This window comes from Zophobas morio, unplaced genomic scaffold (genome assembly GCF_036711695.1).
Source record: "Zophobas morio isolate AGI-343-1 ecotype UQ-CSIRO unplaced genomic scaffold, CSIRO_AGI_Zmor_V1 ptg000016l, whole genome shotgun sequence".
In the NCBI taxonomy this organism is placed as follows: Eukaryota; Metazoa; Arthropoda; class Insecta; order Coleoptera; family Tenebrionidae; genus Zophobas; species Zophobas morio.
This window is the reverse complement of record NW_026972121.1, coordinates 7,322,793-7,344,273: the sequence shown is the minus strand read 5'-3', so window position 1 is coordinate 7,344,273 and position 21,481 is coordinate 7,322,793. Positions and strand designations below refer to the sequence as shown.

The 21,481-nt window shown below is 32.3% G+C and overlaps 1 protein-coding gene across 1 annotated transcript; it reads right to left on the bottom strand.

The window, feature by feature from the left end:
* Window positions 1-7,920: 7,920 nt before the first annotated feature.
* LOC135129719 (putative carbonic anhydrase 3) lies at window positions 7,921-11,594 on the bottom strand. Its single transcript, XM_064056967.1, has 7 exons — window positions 11,546-11,594; window positions 10,254-10,313; window positions 10,146-10,178; window positions 8,637-8,916; window positions 8,475-8,580; window positions 8,192-8,422; window positions 7,921-8,138 (listed from the first exon to the last, which is right to left on the bottom strand). The coding sequence occupies exons 1-7, from the start codon at window positions 11,574-11,576 to the stop codon at window positions 8,028-8,030; spliced, it is 852 nt and encodes a 283-aa protein (XP_063913037.1). The 5' UTR covers window positions 11,577-11,594; the 3' UTR covers window positions 7,921-8,027.
* Between the last annotated feature and the right edge of the window lie 9,887 nt (window positions 11,595-21,481).

Here is a 21,481-nt window from a genome sequence, read left to right as displayed (position 1 = left end):
GATAATTTTAAATAAAAATGTAGTTTAGTTCATTTCGGTCACGACCCATATGAAATAATTTAAAATGAAAGTTCATTTCGCTGATACCCTTTATCTTATCAACTTACTTAATATAGAGACATAAATAGGAAAATTTTGTAATTATCATGAACAATATTTGCGTTATAAATATAATATTAACAGAATAAATAATAATCGGACAACAACATAATTACAATTTAATTTTAAATATTATATGTCTATATTTTTTTATGAAATTTTGTTAGTCAGTAGAGGCAAAAATTTTTACTCAACCTTTAGTTATCAATGATTAGCAGAGAAACATTGGTCACTGTTCAAGCAGCTAAAATACTACTACTTGTCCCCTATAGGAGAAGACCAAATGTTCTCTCTTAATTTTCCCAACACTTGATTCAAACGTATTCTGGTCAACCATTAACAGTTGATTGCTACAGCAAAATCTTGAAAACGTCGCTCTAATGCAACGAATTTTTGGATAAATCGTTAAAACCCACCATTTTTTTGAAACTCACTTCTCTTGATCCTTGGAATTTCTACATCTTTCACATACTTCTGGACGTTTGACTATATATGTTTTACGTTTTCTTAGGTATTCTCGATAAAAGGAGAGTATTTATACAAGGAAGCTATACGTTGTGTGTTCTGCCGTATCTTACACTTGTTGTGTGGTAAAATTTAAATAATATCAACCAGGGTTTGGTCGAAAAACTTGAAAAATACGAACATTTAAAAAAGGTTATAAAAAAAAAACATCAGATTAGCCCAGAAACATTGGTCACTGTACAAGTAGCTAAACAACTACTACTTGTCCCCTATAGGAGAAGACCGATGTTCTATGCAGTCTGCTATCACTTATTTTTCTAGGGCTTTTGATCATGTAATCACAGGCTGTTTCTATTTTTACTTCCCGAGCGTAAGCAAAGGAAGTATTGTAATCGAGTCCGTCGGCCGACTCTCTACTTTTACGTTTTCTCGATCTTTCATGACCCCTAGAAGACGAAGAAATAGGTCTCCCATTTCCGTCTGTCTGTCCGTCTGTCCGTCTGTCCGTCCGTCTGTCCGTCTGTCCGTCCGTCTGTCCGTCCGTCTGTCCGTCCGTCTGTCCGTCTGTTGTCACGGATTTTTATTAGACAGATAATCTCCGAAAGTACTCGACCGATTGTTGTGAAATTTTGTACTTATATTAAGAATATCATGTAGATGGTAAAACGCTAACCAAAATTTGTCTAATCATCCCCACCACTAATGCGATGACGTCACTTCAAAATTGTACATAGTAAATGGGTTTTCAATTGTATAAAATAACATAGTCCTACACATGTAGTTTACAACTCCGAATCGACTTTTCACCCGAAACGTCCAGATTTTTGGAAAAAAAATCAAAATTATAAAACAACATTTTGAAATTTAATTTTTAATCTGCTAACCAGAATGCTTTGAAATGTTGCAGATGTTTTAAGGCTATAAAGAGCATCATAAATCTTTAGTCAAAAAATATTTGCTTATCCCCTCCAAAAACTTGATGACGTCAGCTCAAAAGTTTGTGGAATAAATCATATCTAAAATGTACAAAATATGATGAGTCTGTACTTGTGATCTATCACTCCATTCATATTTTTTGGATTTGCATATACAGGGTGACTCAAAAAAATTAATGAATGCGTAAATTTATTTTACTGATTTACTCAGAAACTACAAAACCGAATGCTTTGAAATCTTGCAGATGTTTTAAGGTTCTAAAGAGCATAATAAATGTTTAGTCAAAATATATTTGCTTATCCCCTCCAAAAAATTGATGACGTCAGCTCGAAAGTTTGCCGAATAAATCCTATCTAAACTGTAAAAATATGATGAGTCTGTACTTGTAATTTATCACTCCATTCATATTTTTTGGATTTGCATATACAGGGTGACTCAAAAAAATTAATGAATGCGTAAATATATTTTATTGATTTAATCAGGAACTACAAAACCGAATGCTCTGAAATCTTGCAGATGTTTTAAGGTCATAAAGAGCATAATAAATGTCTAGTCAAAATATATTTGCTTATCCCCTCCAAAAACTTGATGACGTCAGCTCGAAAGTTTGCCGAATAAATCATATCTAAAATGTACAAAATATGATGAGTCTGTACTTGTCATTTATCACTCCATTTATATTTTTTGGATTTGCATATACAGAGTGACTCAAAAAAATTAATGAATGCGTAAATATATTTTATTGATTTAATCAGGAACTACAAAATCGAATTCTTTGAAATCCACTGCGAAAAAAAAAACATAATAGGCATGCAGTCGTCACGTTTCCGACAGCGAGGGAAGTACTGTCTAAACTCTTTAGACCAATTTTTTTTTTATTTATCAGTTTACCTCATCATGTTTGTAAACAAGTAAGTCGTTTTGTGTAGTGGTTTTTTTTATTGTATTAAATCAAATAACAAAATGGCAATGAGCGGTATGCAGGGGTTCAAACTCGATTCAGAAACTGTACTAACTGTTCTACAAGGAAAACGAGTACTATCGATTTTTAGTGCGACCTAAGTTCCCATACTACTACCACCTGTTGAAAAAAAAAAAACAAATCTGGGCATTGGTTGACGAATAACTTTCACAAATTGTCGTGGACGGTCGCTTAAACGTGTGTAAACTTTCATATTAACAAACTTAGACGAAAAGTCCACAGTTTTAGTGAAAAGACACGAAAAGGCACGATGGCTGGAAGAATTTTTGTTAGGCACGTGTTTGTAGACGCGATTGGTGGTACAGTGAAGTTTAATCAACTGAAAAATTGGTTTTTGAATCTTAAACGTTGTTCAGAACACTCTTAAAGCGTGTTGTGTCGAAAAACGCACTGGCGATATTTCAGTTACAAGTGAAGAAGTGTTAGATAAATCAAGTACTGACCCAAGAAGACAATATATAATATTTTGAAATATATCTAAAATCTGTTTACCTAAAATTGTTTTAGAATTTGTGTTATTTTTGTTAATTTTGTATTTATTAATGTCAGCGTACCAAATAAAGGTCAGACGGCTGTTAAAGTCTGATAAGATAATAAGCGATGACCGAAGAATCACATTCCATATTAGTGGCTGGTAAATTCCGGAGCTTGTAGATAATTAATTAATTTACCAATAACTTCCTTCTTTTAATTTAACATCCCATCTTGTTGATAAAGAAAATAAACTTTGCATCAAAAAGAAACTTACCAGCATGATAACAAAGAACCCAATGACCAATGATGAAATCGAAGAAGCGATACAAAAAAAATTCTTAACGCAAACTACCGACTTGAGTTCATTTTAGTATAAAACACATCTAAACCCAGCTTCATGTTTTCACCATGCTGGAAACCGTGAAACACTTCGCCGTAGTACACTTTCACACTCTGGTGTTCTGGTGTGTTCTAAACACCAGCGCTCCGTATTTAAAGACTGTTAGGAACTGCGCAGAAACGTGGATTCATTTTTAATAAATTCGACTATCTATTCGGGGTTATCAGGTTATCACAGAGTGCTAGAAACAATTAATAGACCAATAAAACGAACCACGGAAAATTTCAACTCAGGTCATAACACGAGATCCGTTTTTCAGTTTCCCGTCTAATTATTATGGGCGAAATCGAGGCATTTTAGGGCCTAAATTCTACAAGATGATTTTGATAAATTTTCAAATAAGTATCTCGAAAAATAAGCATTCTAAAAAAAATTTAATTATTCTATGGGGGAACTGCTTTAGTGCAAAAAACTAGTCCCACTCTCCCCTGCTTGTAGGGGGAGGGGGGGTTTGAAGTCTTAAATAAGAACTTCGAATTTTTATTACAAATTTATATTTATAAATATGAGCAAAATACCACCAATTTTCAACGAAATTTTCGAAATTTCACTAAATACATTTTCTTTTAGATTTCGGGTCCCAGAAGTCATATCCGCTTTCATTTTTTCGATATCAACCATTGTTCTTCCAAAATCGCCCTTTGAAATGTACGAAATGTACAAAAATGTGCAAAATACCACCAATTTTTGGGCCAATTTTCAACAAAATTTTCGAAATTTTACTAAATACATTTTCTTGTAGATTTCGGGCCCCAAAAGTCATATCCGCTTTCATTTCTTCGATATCTCCAATGGTTCTTCCAAAATCGCCTTTTGAAATGTACAAAAATATGCAAAATACCACCAATTCTTGGACCAATTTTCAACGAAATTTCACTAAATACATTTTCTTGTAGATTTCGGGCCCCAGAAGTCATATCCGCTTTCATTTCTTCGATATCTCCAATGGTTCTTCCAAAATCGCCCTTTGAAATGTGCAAAATACCACCAATTCTTGGACCAATTTTCAACAAAATTTTAGAAATTTCACTAAATACATTTTCTTGTAGATTTGGGGCCCCAGAAGTCATATCCGCTTTCATTTCTTCGATATCTCCAATGGTTCTTCAAAAATCGTCCTTTGAAATGTACAAAAATGTGCAAAATACCACCAATTTTTGGGCCAATTTTCAACAAAATTTTCGAAATTTCACTAAATTCATTTTCTTGTAGATTTCGGGCCCCAGAAGTCATATCCGCTTTCATTTCTTTGATATCTCCAATGGTTCTTCCAGAATCGTCCTATGAAATGTACCAAAATGTGCAAAATATATACCATCAATTCTTGGACCAATTTTCAACAAAATTTTCGAAATTTTACTAAATACATTTTCTTGTAGATTTCGGACCCCAGAAGTCATTTCCGCTTTCATTTCTTCGATATCTCAAATGGTTCTTCCAAAATCGTCCTTTGAAATGTACACAAATGTGCAAAATACCACCAATTTTTGGGCCAATTTTCAACAAAATTTTCGAAATTTCACTAAATACATTTTCTTCTAGATTTCGGGCCCCAGAAGTCATATCCGCTTTCATTTCTTCGATATCTCCAATGGTTCTTCCAAAATCGCCCTTTGAAATGTACAAAAATGTTCAAAATACCACCAATTTGTGGGCCAATTTTCAACAAAATTTTCGAAATTTCACAAAATACATTTTCTTGTAGATTTGGGGCCCCAGAAGTCATATCCGCTTTCATTTCTTCGATATCTCCAATGGTTCTTCCAGAATCGTCCTATGAAATGTACAAAAATGTGCAAAATATATACCATCAATTCTTGGACCAATTTTCAACAAAATTTTCGAAATTTTACTAAATACATTTTCTTGTAGATTTCGGGCCCCAGAAGTCATTTCCGCTTTCATTTCTTCGATATCTCAAATAGTTCTTCCAAAATCGTCCTTTGAAATGTACACAAATGTGCAAAATACCACCAATTTTTGGGTCAATTTTCAATAAAATTTTCGAAATGTTACTAAATACATTTTCTTGTAGATTTCGGACCCTAGAAGTCATATCCGCTTTCAATTCTTCGATATCTCCAATGGTTCTTCCAAAATCGTCCTTCGAAATGTACAAAAATGTGCAAAATACCACCAATTCTTGGACCAATTTTCAACCAAATTTTCGAAATTTTACTAAATACATTTTCTTGTAGATTTCGGGCCCCAAAAGTCATATCCGCTTTCATTTCTTCGATATCTCCAATGGTTCTTCCAAAATCGCCTTTTGAAATGTACAAAAATGTGCAAAATACCACCAAATTCTTGGACCAATTTTCAACGAAATTTCCGAAATTTCACTACATACATTTTCTTGTAGATTTCGGGCCCCAGAAGTCATATCCGCTTTCATTTCTTCGATATCTCCAATGGTTCTTCCAAAATCGCCCGTTGAAATGTACAAAAATGTGCAAAATACCACCAATTTTTGGGCCAATTTTCAACAAAATTTTCGAAATTTCACTAAATACATTTTCTTGTAGATTTGGGGCCCCAGAAGTCATATCCGCTTTCATTTCTTCGATATCTCCAATGGTTCTTCCAGAATCGTCCTATGAAATGTACAAAAATGTGCAAAATACCACCAATTCTTGGACCAATTTTCAACAAAATTTTCGAAATTTTATTAAATACATTTTCTTGTAGATTTCGGGCCCCAGAAATCATATCCGCTTTCATTTCTTTGATATCTCCAATGGTTCTTCCAGAGCCGCCCTTTGAAATGTACAAATATGAGCAAAATACCACCAATTCTTGGACCAATTTTCAACAAAATTTTCGAAATTTTACTAAGTACATTTTCTTGTAGATTTCGGGCCCCAGAAGTCATATCCGCTTTCATTTCTTCGATATCTCCAATGGTTCTTCCAAAATCTTTGAAATGTACAAAAATGTGCAAAATACCACCAATTTTTGGGCCAATTTTCAACAAAATTTTCGAAATTTTACTAAATACATTTTCTTGTAGATTTGGGGCCCCAGAAGTCATATCCTCTTTCATTTCTTTGATGTCTGCAATGGTTCTTCCAGAGCCGCCCTTTGAAATGTACAAATATGAGCAAAATACCACCAATTCTTGGACCATTTTTTAACAAAATTTTCGAAATTTCACTAAATACATTTTCTTGTAGATTTCGGGCCCCAGAAGTCATATCCGCTTTCATTTCTTCGATATCTCCAATAGTTCTTCCAAAATCACCTTTTGAAATGTACAAAAATGTGCAAAATACCACCAATTTTTGGGCCAATTTTCAACAAAATTTTCGAAATTTTACTAAATACATTTTCTTGTAGATTTGGGGCCCTAGAAGTCATAACCTCTTTCATTTCTTTGATGTCTGCAATGGTTCTTCCAGAGCCGCCCTTTGAAATGTACAAATATGAGCAAAATACCACCAATTCTTGGACCAATTTTCAACAAAATTCTCGAAATTTCACTAAATACATTTTCTTTTAGATTTCGGGCCCCAGAAGTTATATCCGCTTTCATTTCTTCGATATCTTCAATGGTTCTTCCAAAATCGCCCTTTGAAATGTACAAAAATGTGCAAAATACCACCAATTCTTGCACCAATTTTCAACAAAATTTTCGAAATTTCACTAGATACATTTTCTTGTAGATTTGGGGCCCCAGAAGTCATATCCGCTTTCATTTCTTTGATGTCTCCAATGGTTCTTCCAGAGAAATGAAATTTACCCAACTCGCTCGCTACGCTGTCAGAAATGACAAGTCAAAATGATACGTCAAAACCTTCTATGATGTACCAAAACTTTTTAACCAAAATAATGTTTACAATGTAGAAATAACTGCAAAGTGGTATTGAATATTAAAGTAGAACCCTAAGGGTACTTCCACCGTAAAAAATCATCTCTGGGTTTTTACTCTTACAAAAGTTAACGTGGGGTCTAAAATTTAACTTGGGAATCCCTATAGCCACTTTTAAAAAATATACACTGTATACATGTTATGTTAGCTGTTTTTTGAGAACCGACACGTGAACTAAACGAGAGTTGAGCTTGAGTTGTACTCTTTAACATTTTTTTTAACCTTGACTGAAAAATGAATCCCAATCGCCATTATAATTTTGGTTCTTAGCTATGTTTGACGATAACCACTTCAATCATTTCAAGATCATCAATTGATGTCTGTTTGTCTCTCTGATGCACCGTAGCTTCCAAACGGATGAACCGATTTCACTGCTTTTTCTTTTGTTTGAAAGCCGGATTAATCGGGAAGATTCTTACAAGGATGGTCTGATGAATTACTCGGCTCAAAGAAGTCCAAGGATTTTTCCTACATTGAGCGATTCCTATTCTTCTTATGAGGCTATTTGCCTTTTAGTTCATGAGTTTAAGCACGGGAGAACATCTCCTAAAGACGCATCACGTTCTAGAGGATCAAAAACTGCCGTCATACCAGAAATCATTGACATAATAGGGTTTTGACCCAGAGATGAACTGTCAATATTCTACCACCAAAAAAGTAAGATAAGGAAGAAAAATGACTACCTCCTGTGAAAAATTTTATTTGAATTCGTGTACATGTGAGTTAAGTTATATTTAACACAGTGCTACCATTCACCCCGTTGCAAATGTAGGTAGTTGCTGACTGTTCTCTAGAAGACTACATTAATTTTTAGTTTTTTTATAAATGGGTCTATCGTGTGGATTTTGTAATTCTCTGTTATTAAAAGAAACGGTTTTATTTTGTTGATCCATAATATTTTTCAAAGCACCGTACTGAGAAAAACTCAAATTACGTAGATAATCTAGTTTTTTCATTCTGTACCCACCTGTGTGTCTGATATGCACGAAGTCTCCGGAAATACTAAAAATGTTATAATTTCGTCACAATATGGTTTTGTAACCGATCCATGATAGCGATAGAATTTTTCTTTATTTTTAGGTAGAAAATCAGCTAGGGTTATTTCGTCTTTTAGCGGTACGGGCGTGCGTAATTTATTTTTAACTTGCGGAACACTGTTAATCAGATTATCGAAAATAGGATTATCATTTGAAGACGTCTAAAAGTTCTGAAAAATGTAACTGGCAACTTTTGTTTTTAAAATCACGTACGTTGTAAAATGAAACAACATTAAGGAAACCATCTTCATGGGGAACTGCGTCCATGAGACTTCCATATTTTGAGTTATAGAAGATCATAACAAGCTCCAAAGGGTACCTTTAACAAAACTGGTTTTTCTTTTATCACTTCAAGCATGTATTATATGTATTTACCTGATCGCATTTACAACATGCTCAGAAGGCCAACGAAACTGAAACACAATAAACGTGTAACTGTCTTCTAATCCTCCTCCAGAAATTTGTGGCTCCAAGGACTTATCGTCCAATATTACTGCAACTGTATAGTCTTCATTCAGAATGCTTGCTTTATAACTTTTACTAAATTCGTCACTAAACTGTAAATCTTCATAGTTTACCGGTGTGGTGTTACTTTCTATTATCTGTATTGGAGCTTGTCTTCGTCCATTTATGCAATGAGTTTCAGGCCAATCAGCTAAAAATTGTTCAAATCATAACACTATCGATAAAAACAGCAACATTTCTTTTTCAAACTTCACATTACTTTCGATTTATATGTAGACATTTCAACTATCCTTAAATTTAACAACAAAATGATTCTTTGATCCCACGCGGTGTTTTATCGAAGCGGTCATTTCTTTATAAAAAGGAATTAGAGAAACCTGCTTTGTTTTTGCACTATAGGTAAAAATTATATTGGTGTCGATGCAGTATATAGGTGATTTGACATAAAAAATTAAATTGGTTCATTATTATCTTTTGAGCGTAAGTTAAAGAAGTACAGTAATCGAGTCCGTCGGATGAGTAGCCACTTTTATGTTTCCTCGACGTTTCATGGCCCCTAGAATACGAAAAGGTAGTCTTCCGTTTCCGTGTGTCTGTCTGTCTGGTGTCTGTGTCGATTTTTATTAGACACGTAATTTCCGAAACTAGTGGACTGTTGTCAAATTTTGTATGTGCATTAGAAATATCATGCAGATGGTAAAACGCTAACAAAAATCATCCCCACCAACAATTTGATGACGTCATTTCAAAAAATTTCTATTTTAAAATGTTATATGTTCCTATACGTGTGATGTAAGAAACATCCAGATTTTTGGAAAAAAATTGAAATTCTATAACGTTATTTTAAATTACAGAGGTTATCACAAAAAATTAAATTTGTAAAATTAAATTTTGCAATTCTTCGAAGAAGCTGTGTTTGTTTAGCTGTATTTCCGGGGTGAGGAAAGTTTGATTCAAATAACCGTAAACCATGGAGGTAGAATGACAGGAGCGCGGAAAAGACATTTATGGCCCTAGCGGAGGATCAGAGGCGGCCCAATTTAGTTTAAAATAGGTTCATAAGTAGTAAAAATGTCTTATTATTTGCTTAATTTTGGAATAAACACAAACTAGATTTTCCTGCTACTGCTTTTATATTCTATCTTATTAAATTATTTTTGTATCTTATGCCTAGTACTTAGCCAACAACTTCGAGCATGCTTCTGGAACAACCAGTTTCTCGGAGGAGCTGGAAGGGCAATTTATGACTCGTCGAAAGCTCGGTAACACGCACGTTTTCAAACTATCTTCCCTCCTCTCATTCTACCTCCAATTCTTAAACCAATTTTTAGAGCATATACCTATATTTTACCAATATTTTATATTTTCTTTCAGAAAAAAATCAGTGTGCAAAAATGTTCTTATTAAATAGTACTTTACCTTGATTGTAGTAATTCCAATTTACGGGGTTTTCTGACAACAAAAACAATTATTAAGCGGTATATAATAGTTACTGCATAAATATAACATTATTGCCACTACTCTTACCTGTCAAGGGAGTCTCTATTGGCGATTCAGCCGTCGTTAGCTTATTTAGAAGAGATATATCTATAAATAATAAAAATATATACTTATTTTTGATAGTAAAATAATAGTTCTGAAAATTTAATAGAGATTTATTTTATCAGAAGTTCAAGTACCTAATAGTTTCTATGACCTACGCGTCACATAGTCACTTAAATTATATGACGTTTCAAAACAAAAAAAAGCGCGCGATCCTCGATATCTCATTAATTATGAGAACCAGAAAAAATGTCAAAAACCAAAGTTGTACGGTTTTAGCTATACAGACCGTTCTAGATTAAGGCATAACATACGAGTTAATATTTTGGAAGAAACAGCCTACATATTTTTAGATATTTTGATTGACCTCTTCCTAGGCTTGACAACACAGTTTATTTTAGAAATTCTAATGCGATATTGCCACGTTATTCCAATTTTCTTGAATTTTTTAACAATGCAAGAGTTCACAAAAAAAAATCGCATAGGGTTATTTTTAAAACTAGTATTACAATATTTTGGGTAGAGATAAACAAAGATACATGCTTTGTTGTGGTGTAAATGGTATTCAATTTTCATGTACAGTGAATAAATAAATAATATTGGAATTTTCACATACATATTGATATTTCAGTTTTTTGTAATTACCGCAATATTTTACTTTTTAAGACACATTGACATATTAGAAGAATGAGAACAAAAATAGAGTAAGAGACAGCAATAAAATATCGGTATATGAAAATTATAAGTTTTCGATGTTTTATGAACACTCTGTATACTAAAATTTCATTTAATTAATGTAACAAAAAAGACTATTTCTTTATTTATCCGTCCATAAGATATGGTAATTTAAATTTTCAAAATAACGTCATTGCGAATTTTTTATATACCCATCAAGAAATTTCAAGAAAATTTTAATAATGTCGCTTCGGTATTTTAATACTGAACTGTAATTATAAAGCCTAGGAAAGGGCTAATAAAAGACTAATTCGTATGTTACGCCTTAAAACCAGAACACTCTGTATAGTTAAAAATAATTTTATAGTGGAGTCCCCAAAGACCCATACAACTTTTGTCTTTAACTTTTTTTCAATTTCCAATAATGAATTATAGTACATGTATAGAAGACCGCGCGCTTACAGACGGACTGTGTATAAATAAATAAATACAAGCTTCAGCCTCAATATACACTTGGCAATTACACTTTAATTTATTCTCATTTTCAGCAAATGTAATTTTTGTGAAAAATATCGCGTAAAACTAAAATTAATTTCACTTACATGTTAAAACCCAGAAGCCAAAACTGCTCATTTTTAAGCAAATATTATACACAAGAAGCAAGAAGTTGTAACAAAATAAGTGCTATGGTTCTATGAGTGCAATATTTATAAGGTCGAAGCTTTTGCTTATAATGGCATGTAAAAAAGTGCAAATGCAACTACTATCAGCAGTATTAAAATAATGAAAAATGATAAATGTGAAACTACAAAGTTATTTATTTTCTGCAACCTTCAAACTAAAAATGTTAAATGTTTATAGTTTGCAGATAAGGTAAATGGACTTTTATCTCAGATGTATAAATATTGCTCAAGTATTACTTTGCAATATTCTAATTTATAAAGAAATAGTAGAAACAGTATTGTAATTATAATTAACTGCTGTTTGGCACTGATGCCCTTGAATCGAAATGCGTTTCAACCTAAAATAGTAATATGTATATCCATTTCAGATCGCTTGAAATGACTAAATCTAGTATTTTTATTTTTTTAGCTATGTAATTATGGACATCGTTTTTCCAATTTAAAATCTGCTTAGAAGGTCAAGCCGAATGATTAATTTTTGATTTCATCAAATTTTTAACAACGGGTGGAAAGAAAATTGTCCACGGGTGAGGTTCCCATTAACTTCTCCAAGTCCTAGTGAATTAACTTTTTACAGTGCAAAACATTTTTTCTACAAATGCTTGAAGTGCACGGCAACATAGCTTTCAGCCATAAATTGTGAACTATGTTGTGATACTATGTCCTTATTGTAAAAGTCTTTGCCTGTACCCATACCAACCCCGTACTGGCAGTGGTACGGTGGAAGGCCAATCGGTTCATATCCCCTAAATCCTAAATAATGTGACAAATATTTTTGACATTTTAAAATTTCACGCCACCTCTTAAAAGGCCGCCAACAGACGATGCCAAGAAAGGGATGAACTGATATAGGCATAAATTACACTGGTCAACAGCTAAGCTCTAACTTTTATTATAGCAGTCAATTATTATTTAATTAGCAATTTTAAATGATATTATAAAGGGCTAAACTAAAACTTAGCTCTCATTTAAAAGTAATTTTAAAGTATTATGCTTTGAAAAATACAAAAATCGTACTATTAAGTAATAGGAAACTTTCTATAAGGTGTATTTTTTTGTTATCAAATTGCTACAAACTTCTTGGGAAACAATAAGAAAACTACGTTTAGTAAGTAGAAAACATATTATCATCATATAAAAAATTTAAAATTAACATATTCTTAAAAGTGCATTTTGTGCATTCGCACCTTGATTTTTTCCCCAAAAATTGTGACTACGTGAGTGACCAACATGGAGAATGCTTCCATCTGGGCATTTTGTCGATATAAAAACGTTACCAAGGTCTATGGAACACCTAAATGCTCGCAGAATACTGCGGGGCCATCAAGCGAGAGATCTCCAATGAAATCTATAGGAGGCAATCGAAAAAACGTAGGTCTTGGCTGTTTCTTTTGTTTTTTTCGTTTTTTAAATTGCATTCGTTGTTTTTTTCTTATTTATGGTTGTTCTTTTGTTAATACTACACGTTTTGCCGTTAAAGATACCAAAATTAAATTGTTTTACCTGATTTTGTGTTTTTAACATCAAATATGCATATTTTTTTTAATTGAGCTAAATTATAAGATTTATGCTCTTTGTTACAAACACAGAGACAAATTAAACGAAAACATTACAATTATGTTAAAGTTAGAGAGAAAAAATTAAATTTTGTTGACCAGTGTTATTTGAGAGAGATGGATTTTTAGGTGCAGGAATAATAGTAATATTTAGTATTCGTTTGGTGCTGTTCGTGAAGTTAAGAACGCAGTTTCATCGAGTTATTACTGATATTATAAAAAAAAAAACGATGGCGCGTAATTTATCTATTGATGTTATAACTAGATTTATCGAAACATACAGGAATTATCCATGTCTGTGGAAAATAAAATCTAAAGACTACAGCAACAAAAATTTTAAAAATGCTGCGTACAATAAACTGATTGACCTCTGTAGAGAGGAAAATATTAATAACGCGGACAAAAATTATATCATTAAAAAAATTAATAACCTGAGAAGCGCATTCAGGAAATGTTTTTTATACGTATTATATGTTTTCTTTTTTTTTTATATTTACACATGTTTCAGTTACTTTTTGCTAAATTTATAAATAAAAAATTATTAATTTAACTAGTGATCGTTATTTTATTAAAGCACCATTCACTATTGACAGATGTTGTACCAATTAGCAAAAAAATTAGACATATAAATGCAGAATTAAACTAAATTTAACAAAATAACAAATACAGACCATGTACGATATTTTCTTAAATAAAACAATAAAGGAGGCTGTTATTGTAAACAGTGTTTTTCATCATTTGATTATAAGTTTGGCAGTTGATAAACATAAACGTTTTCACGTGAAAATAATGCCGTTAACCCTTACAAACGTCTCTCAAATTAATAATAATAATAATAATAATAATAATAATTTATTTACGGAATATAACTCCACTTTACAAATAAAGGAAAAAAAACAGTGTTTCTTGATTCCACGATACAGTACAATATTAATACAAATTAAACAAATAAAAAGTTGAAAATGAAACTAAATAAGATTACATATTATAATAATAATAAACCGACACATCATTTTTAAATTTCAGCCTACTAGAATCAAAGATTGAGATTCGAATGCGGCAGGAATATTCATTGGCTTCTTCCATCATTCTTCTTAACGGATGATTTTGAGCCAAAAGTGTTGTTGATGTTGATATTCTAAATATGTTTCGACTTCTTGTTGTACGACTGTCAACTGCAGGGATAAGAAAAGACAATCTGTTCAACAGACTTGGATTGTCAATATGTCCATTAATAATGTCATGAAGAACACAGGCATCAGAAATTTTCCAACGGATAATAAGAGAGTGAATTTGACACTTATCCATAATCCATCGGTAGTCACCCTTAATATGAGAATGACCCATTTTAAATTCCACAGTGCGAAGAAATTTATTTTGTACTCTTTCAAGTCTCTCATAGTCGATTTTATAAAAAGGAAACCAAACAGAAGAGCAATAATCAAAATGCGATCGAACAAGAGAGCAGTAAAGAGATTTTAGGGCCAATGGAGACAGATCTTTACAATGACGCCAAATGAAACCCCACATACTCATGGCTTTATTGTAAATATGGTTATAATGGCTCTTAAATGTAAGGGTCGTATCAAAAATCACCCCCAAATCTTTTATTTCTAAAACTCGTGAGACGGAGACATTGTCTAATTGGTAATCAAAACTGATATGCGATTTGGTTTTATAAAATGATATTACATAGCATTTCTTAATGTTTAAATGAAGACAGTTATTTTGACACCAGTTAAATAATGCAACTAAGTCCAGTTGAAGTTGTTTAGCGTCTTGAATGGACCGTATAGTTTTAAATAGTTTTAAATAGTTTCGTTAATCGATGATTAACCCGATCAAAAGCTTTTGAAAAATCTGTATAAACAGAATCTACTTGCGATCGATTGGCAAATGCTTCATTTAAAAATGATTTGTATTCAAGAAGGTTAGACAATGTTGACCTGTTAGAGAAAAAACCATGCTGACTACTTGAGATAATAGATGCAGATGCCCATCGGAGCTGAATGGATACAATAGCATCAAGTAATTTGGGAATTGCAGATTGGTTGCAGACCCCTCTATAATTGTCCACGTTGTTACGTTGTCCAGATTTGAAGATGGGAATTACATAACTGTTCTTCCATAATTGAGGAAAGACGCCTTCACTCAGTGACGTTTGAAATAAGATAAATAAAGGTAAGCAAAGAGAGAATTTACAGTTTTTTAGAACAATGCTGGGAACACCATCAGGGCCAGGATTACACGATGACTTCAACAAGGAAATATGATTAAAAACATCTGATAAACTAATATATAAGCCAGAATCATTCACTTGAGACGATGAATCAAAACAACAAGCAAAATTCCTCAAGTCATCAACTGCGTAAACAGAAGAAAAATATTGTGCAAAAAGATTAGCCACTTCATCCCCACCTTTTACAGAGTGCTGATCAAGTGTCATTTCAGCAGGAATACTGCTGTCACTCTTCTTTTTGTCACGAACAAATTTCCAGAAAAATTTGGGATTATTAAAAATACTAACATTAACGTTAGATATATACGCAGCATACAGTTGTTCACATAACTGTTTACATCGCGATCTCAAGGATTTAAAATAAATATAATCTTCAAACCTGCTTGATTTTTTATAGATAGAGTGCGCTATGCGTTTATTGCGACAAAGATCTTTCAATTCTTTATCGAACCATACCGGATAATTATTACGAGCATTATGCCTTAATATTTTATGTGGAATAAATTGTTCAAACCCGTTAAAAACTATGTCATAAAAAACTGCCACTTTTTCATCCAAATTAAGACCAAGAAAATAATTATCCCAATTAATCGATGCATAAAATTCATTTAAAGAAATATAGTCACCATTATTAAAGTCAAAAATTTGAACTTCAGAGTGAAGCGAAGATGAAGAGGTGCAGGAAATATACCATGAATACGGAGAGTGATGAAGACTTTGAGGAAAAATAGGATCTACAGCAGGCAAAACTGCAAGTGCAACAATATTTGTAAAAATAAGATCAAGAAAAACGTTTCTGCCATTGGGAAATAAATTAACTTGTTTAAGATTCAGAAATGCTGAAGTTGAGTTAATAACGTCATAATATTCATGTTTACTAGTCGATGAATCAAAAAGAATATCATTACCATTCCAGACGAGATGTGGTAAATTAAAATCACCGGCGATGACATAAGATGAATCAGGAAAACGCTCAAAAATTAATTCCAGGTCACTACAATAATCCTCGAAAATACTAAGAGGAGACGCAGGAGGAATATACACACCCCCAACAATCAAATCTAAATCATTATATTTTAAATGAACAAAAATGCTTTCCACAGAAATACTACAAAGAACAGTATGAGCACAAAAATCATTCCTGATCGCAATCAACAAATTGTCGCTCTGTTTCTGTTATTTTGTTAAATTTAATTTAATTCTGCGTTTATTTGTCTTCTTTTTACTTCCCGAGCGTAAGCAAAGGAAGTATTGTAATCGAGTCCGTCGGCCGACTCTCTACTTTTACGTTTTCTCGATCTTTCATTACCCCTAGAAGACGAAGAAATAGGTCTCCCATTTCCGTCTGTCTGTCCGTCTGTCCGTCTGTCTGCCGTCCCGGATTTTTATTAGACAGATAATCTCCGAAAGTACTGGACCGATTGTTGTGAAATTTTGTACTTATATTAGGAATATCATGTAGATGGTAAAACGCTAACCAAAATTTGTCTAATCATCCCCACCACTAATACGATGACGTCACTTCAAAATTGTACATAGTAAATGGGTTTTAAATTGTATAAATAACATAGTTTTACACATGTAGTTTACGACTCCGAATTGAGTTTTTACCCGAAACGTCCAGATTTTTGGAAAAAAAATCAAAATTATAAAACAACATTTTGCAATTTAATTTTGAATCTGCTAACCCGAATGTTTTGAAATGTTGCAGATGTTTTAAGACTGTAAAGAGCATCATAAATCTTTAGTCAAAATATATTTGGTTATTCCCTCCAAAAACTTGATGACGTCAGCTGAAAAGTTTGCCGAATAAATCCTATCTAAAATGTACAAAATATGATGAGTCTGTACTTGTCACTTCATTCATATTTTTTGGATTTGCATATACAGGGTGACTCAAAAAAATTAATGAATGTGTAAATTTATTTTCTTGATTTACTCAGGAACTACAAAACCGAATGCTTTGAAATCTTGAAAATGTTTTAAAATGATCATAAGCATGGTAAATTTTTGATCAAAATGTATTTGGTCGTCCCCTCTAAAAAATTTATGACGTCACCACAAAATTTTGCTGAATGAATCCTATCTAAAATATACAAAATATGATGAGTCTCTTCTTGTGATTTATCATTCCATTCATATTTTTTGGATTTGCATATACAGGGTGACCCAAAAAAATTAATGAATGCATAAATGTATTTTATTAATTTAATCAGGAACTACAGAACCCAATGTTTTGAAATCTTGCAAATGTTTTAAGGTTATAAAGAGCATAATAAATATTTAGTCAAAATATATTTGGTTATCTACTCCAAAAAACTGATGAAGTCAGCTCAAAAGTTTGCCGCATAAAAAATCCTATCTAGAATATACAAAATATGATGAGTCTGTACTTGTAATTTATCATTCCATTCGTGTTTTTTGAATTTGCATATACATCATTTGTCAATAGTGAATAGTTCTTTAATAAAATAACGATCACTAGTTAAATCAATAATTTTTAAAGTTTGGTTTTGCGAAATTTTTCAGGGTGGCCGGTTTTTTACCGGCCAGTGTATATAGTAAGATGATTCACGTCCCATTACCCGGAAAATTTAAAAATAATTCATCCCTGCAGCACAGTACAACATATCCAACTTCTTCGGAAAATTCAGAGACTTGATTTTGCAACTATTATTACTTTTTTACGATAACCCCTGTATGTTGAATTAAAGATATGTATATAATGTTAAAATGTTTCAAGTTAATGTTTCCATTATAAAATTTTCTGTTGACGTCATCAACATTTTTGCAAGGACACATAGTATATCAGTATGGATAGGTGCACTGTAATATTAATAATAACAATACTACAATAAAATAATAATAAACAATCGGAGATTATCCATTTAATAAAAAACAACACAGACGGCGGACAGATAGACAGATATATGTAAACGGGAAACCTATTTCTTCGTACTCTAGGAATCATAAAACGTCAAGAAAACATGAAAGTAGCCATTTGTCCCATGGACCTTATTACAATATTTCCTTGGCTTATGCTTGGGAAGAAAAAATGTGAGATAATAATCTGGCACCAACAAAAACAATCAAAAGAATAATCCGGCTAGTGTTGGAGATACAGCCGTCTCACTCATTCCGTATTCTATGGACACAAAAAGAAAGGCAGCCTGCTTCGACAATGTGAACTAGTGAATAATTTTTGTTGATCGTTCTTTCTTTATTCTCGTAGGGGTAAAATCTATTAAGTTCAAGTAATATATATTGTATAATTCACATAACAATTCCTCAGTTTTGGGTCCATTTTTGTCTTTTAAATTACTTTCAGTATAAATATCCTCGGGAGTCCAAACGGCAAAAATACAATAGCTTTTTTTGTCACTGCTAACTGTCCTTGTACTTGATAATAATAAGAATGATCTCTCGAAAAAATAGGTGCCCGTTTCCGGCTGTCTGTCTGTCCGTCTATCTGCAGTCCTGAAAGTACTGGGCAGATTATTGTCAAATTTTGTATTTATGTTAGAAATATCATGGAGATGGTAAAATGCTAACCAAAATTTGTCTAATCATCCCCAGCAATAATATAATTACATCACTTCAAAATTGTACATAGTAAATGGGTTTTAAATTGTATAAAATAACATATTCTTTCACATGTAGTTAAGACTCAGTGTTGAGTTTTTACCCGAAATGTCTAGATTTTTTGAAAAAAAAAAATCAAAATTATAAAACAATATTTTGCAATTTAATTTTAAATCTGCAAAACCGAATGCTTTGAAATCTTGCAAATATTTTAAAGTTATGATAAGCATGATAAGTTTTTAATCAAATTATATTTGCTTGTCTCTAAAAAATTGATGACGTCAGCTCAATGTCCAAAATATGATGAGCTTATTCTTGTGACTTTTATCACTACCATATTTTTTAGATATGCTTATATAGCGTTTCCCAAAAAGTTAATAACTGAAATCAGGAACTGCAAAACCGAATGCTTCGAAATCTTGGAGGTGTTTTAAAGTTAACATAGGCATGGTAAATTTTTGATCAAAATGTATTTGCTCATCCCCCCTAAAAATGTGCCCAAAATTTTTCTGAAGATATCCTGTCTTAAATGTGCAAAATATGATGAGTCTCTACTTGTGATTTATCTATCACTGCATTCATATTTTATAGATTTGCTTATACGGGGTGTCTGAAAAAAAATAATGACTGAGTCAATTTATTTTATTGATTAAATCAAGAATTGCAAAACTGAATACGTTGAAATATTGACGTTTTGAAGTTACTGTAAGCATGGTAACTTTTAAATCAAAATTATCTGTTTATCAACTCCAAAAAATTTATTACGCCATCTCACAATTTTGCCGAATAAATTCTTTCGAAAATGTGCAAAATATGGTCAGACTATACTTGTAACTTATCATTGCATTCATATTTTTTAGATTTGCTTATACAGGTGACCAAAAAATTAATGAATCCGTCAATTTATTATTGATTAAATTAAGAACGAGCCACCCCATTTTCTCGAAAATGTGAGAATACGCTCGTCTTTATAACAATAAAATAATGATAAGGTAGGAATTATAATAATAACATTTAGAATACGTATTTGGTTCAATTCAGTTTTATGAATAATTTTATTCGTATGTTTTGAGGCGATAAACTCATTCAAATCAAACAAACGCCTACGTGACATTCTTCCGATGTATAAACATTAACATTTTTATTACTACGCATATTGCACATATAGCTCTATTTCCGTTAATAACCAGGATGCAGAAGGTCGAACTTCCGGCACACGTGCTTTTTGCTTTCCGTTGCAATAGTAACCTTAAAATAGCCCAGAAACGTTAAATTGCTAAGTGTTTACGGCGCCGTCAACATCGCTGTTTATAAATAACTCACGCGCCTACAAATATTTTGTGTGTTTTCGGTGTTGTGGAAATACACGTTCTATAAAATTCAAAATGTCCGAAAAATTATAAAATTTAATTTTGTGAATTTTATTTCTACTTTCTGAGTGCAAGCAAAGAAAGTATTGTAATCGAGTCTATCGAGGGACGACTGGCTACTTTTATGTTGTCTCGACATTTCATGACCCATAGAGTATGAAAAATTAGGTCTCGTGGCTCAGTCTGTGCACCGTCTGTTCAGATTTTGATTAGATAGATAATATTCAAAACTACCGGACCGATTGTATTTCATACATATGTATGTTAAGAATATCGAGTAGATGGTTAACCGCTAACCAAAATTTGCCCAAACATGTCATGACATCTCACAAATGTTTATAATAAATTTTATAAAATAGCATACTCTTGTATTTGTTTTATCAAATACAAATTCGCAAAATCAAATTTTTTAATTTTTCAAAGAAGCGGGATATGTGGCATTGAATGAATCTAACAGAATTATGAATTTTGGGTTGATTCGGTGTTTGTTAAGTTGTAGATGAGTCTATCAGATCTTGTAGAAGGCACGCTTGATGTCTAAAAAGCCACACTTTAAAGTAAGAAGAGAGGTGGACATCATGAAGCTCTAAAATGGCATTCATTGTGAAGCGTTGGAAGGCAAGCCAAATAGCGGCTGGGGAATTATATTATTGGTTTCCAAGAAGTTTTTTTAGACGATTTGTGAGAATGATTTAGGTGATGATATTAATGGGGTGATAAGATAATGGGTGTGGGGATCTTTACCTTGTTTAAAAGCCTGTCAAGGCTACGTTGAATCTTCAACCGCAGATTTTCGTAGGGAAATTGTTGAAGATAAAATTTTCTCCATGTTGTTTCTTGTTCCTGGAACTGGATATCCTGAAGGATATTTCTTAGATACCTCACTTTCAAATTTGGTTTTTGGAAAAAAGGACAAATAGATGTCTAAGGAATTATTTCTTACAGTTCTGAGACATACTAATTGTTCACATGAAAATATATTTTTAATTATTATTGAAAATCGTGATTCTCGTACTCCTTTTTTTTTCCTATACCACGCAAAAGCTGGATGTTGTTATATCTTGTGAGCAACATAATTTGTAATCAAGTCATCCTTGGAAATAAATCT

Coding starts and splice junctions, on each gene's coding strand:
- LOC135129719 (XM_064056967.1), bottom strand. CDS start 11,576: ATGAGCAGTTTTGGCTTCTGGGTTTTAACAT. Junction 8,917..10,145: donor TTGGAATTACTACAATCAAG/GTAAAGTACTAT, acceptor AACAATTTTTAG/CTGATTGGCCTGAAACTCAT. Junction 8,139..8,191: donor CGTGCATATCAGACACACAG/GTGGGTACAGAA, acceptor AGTTTTTCTCAG/TACGGTGCTTTGAAAAATAT.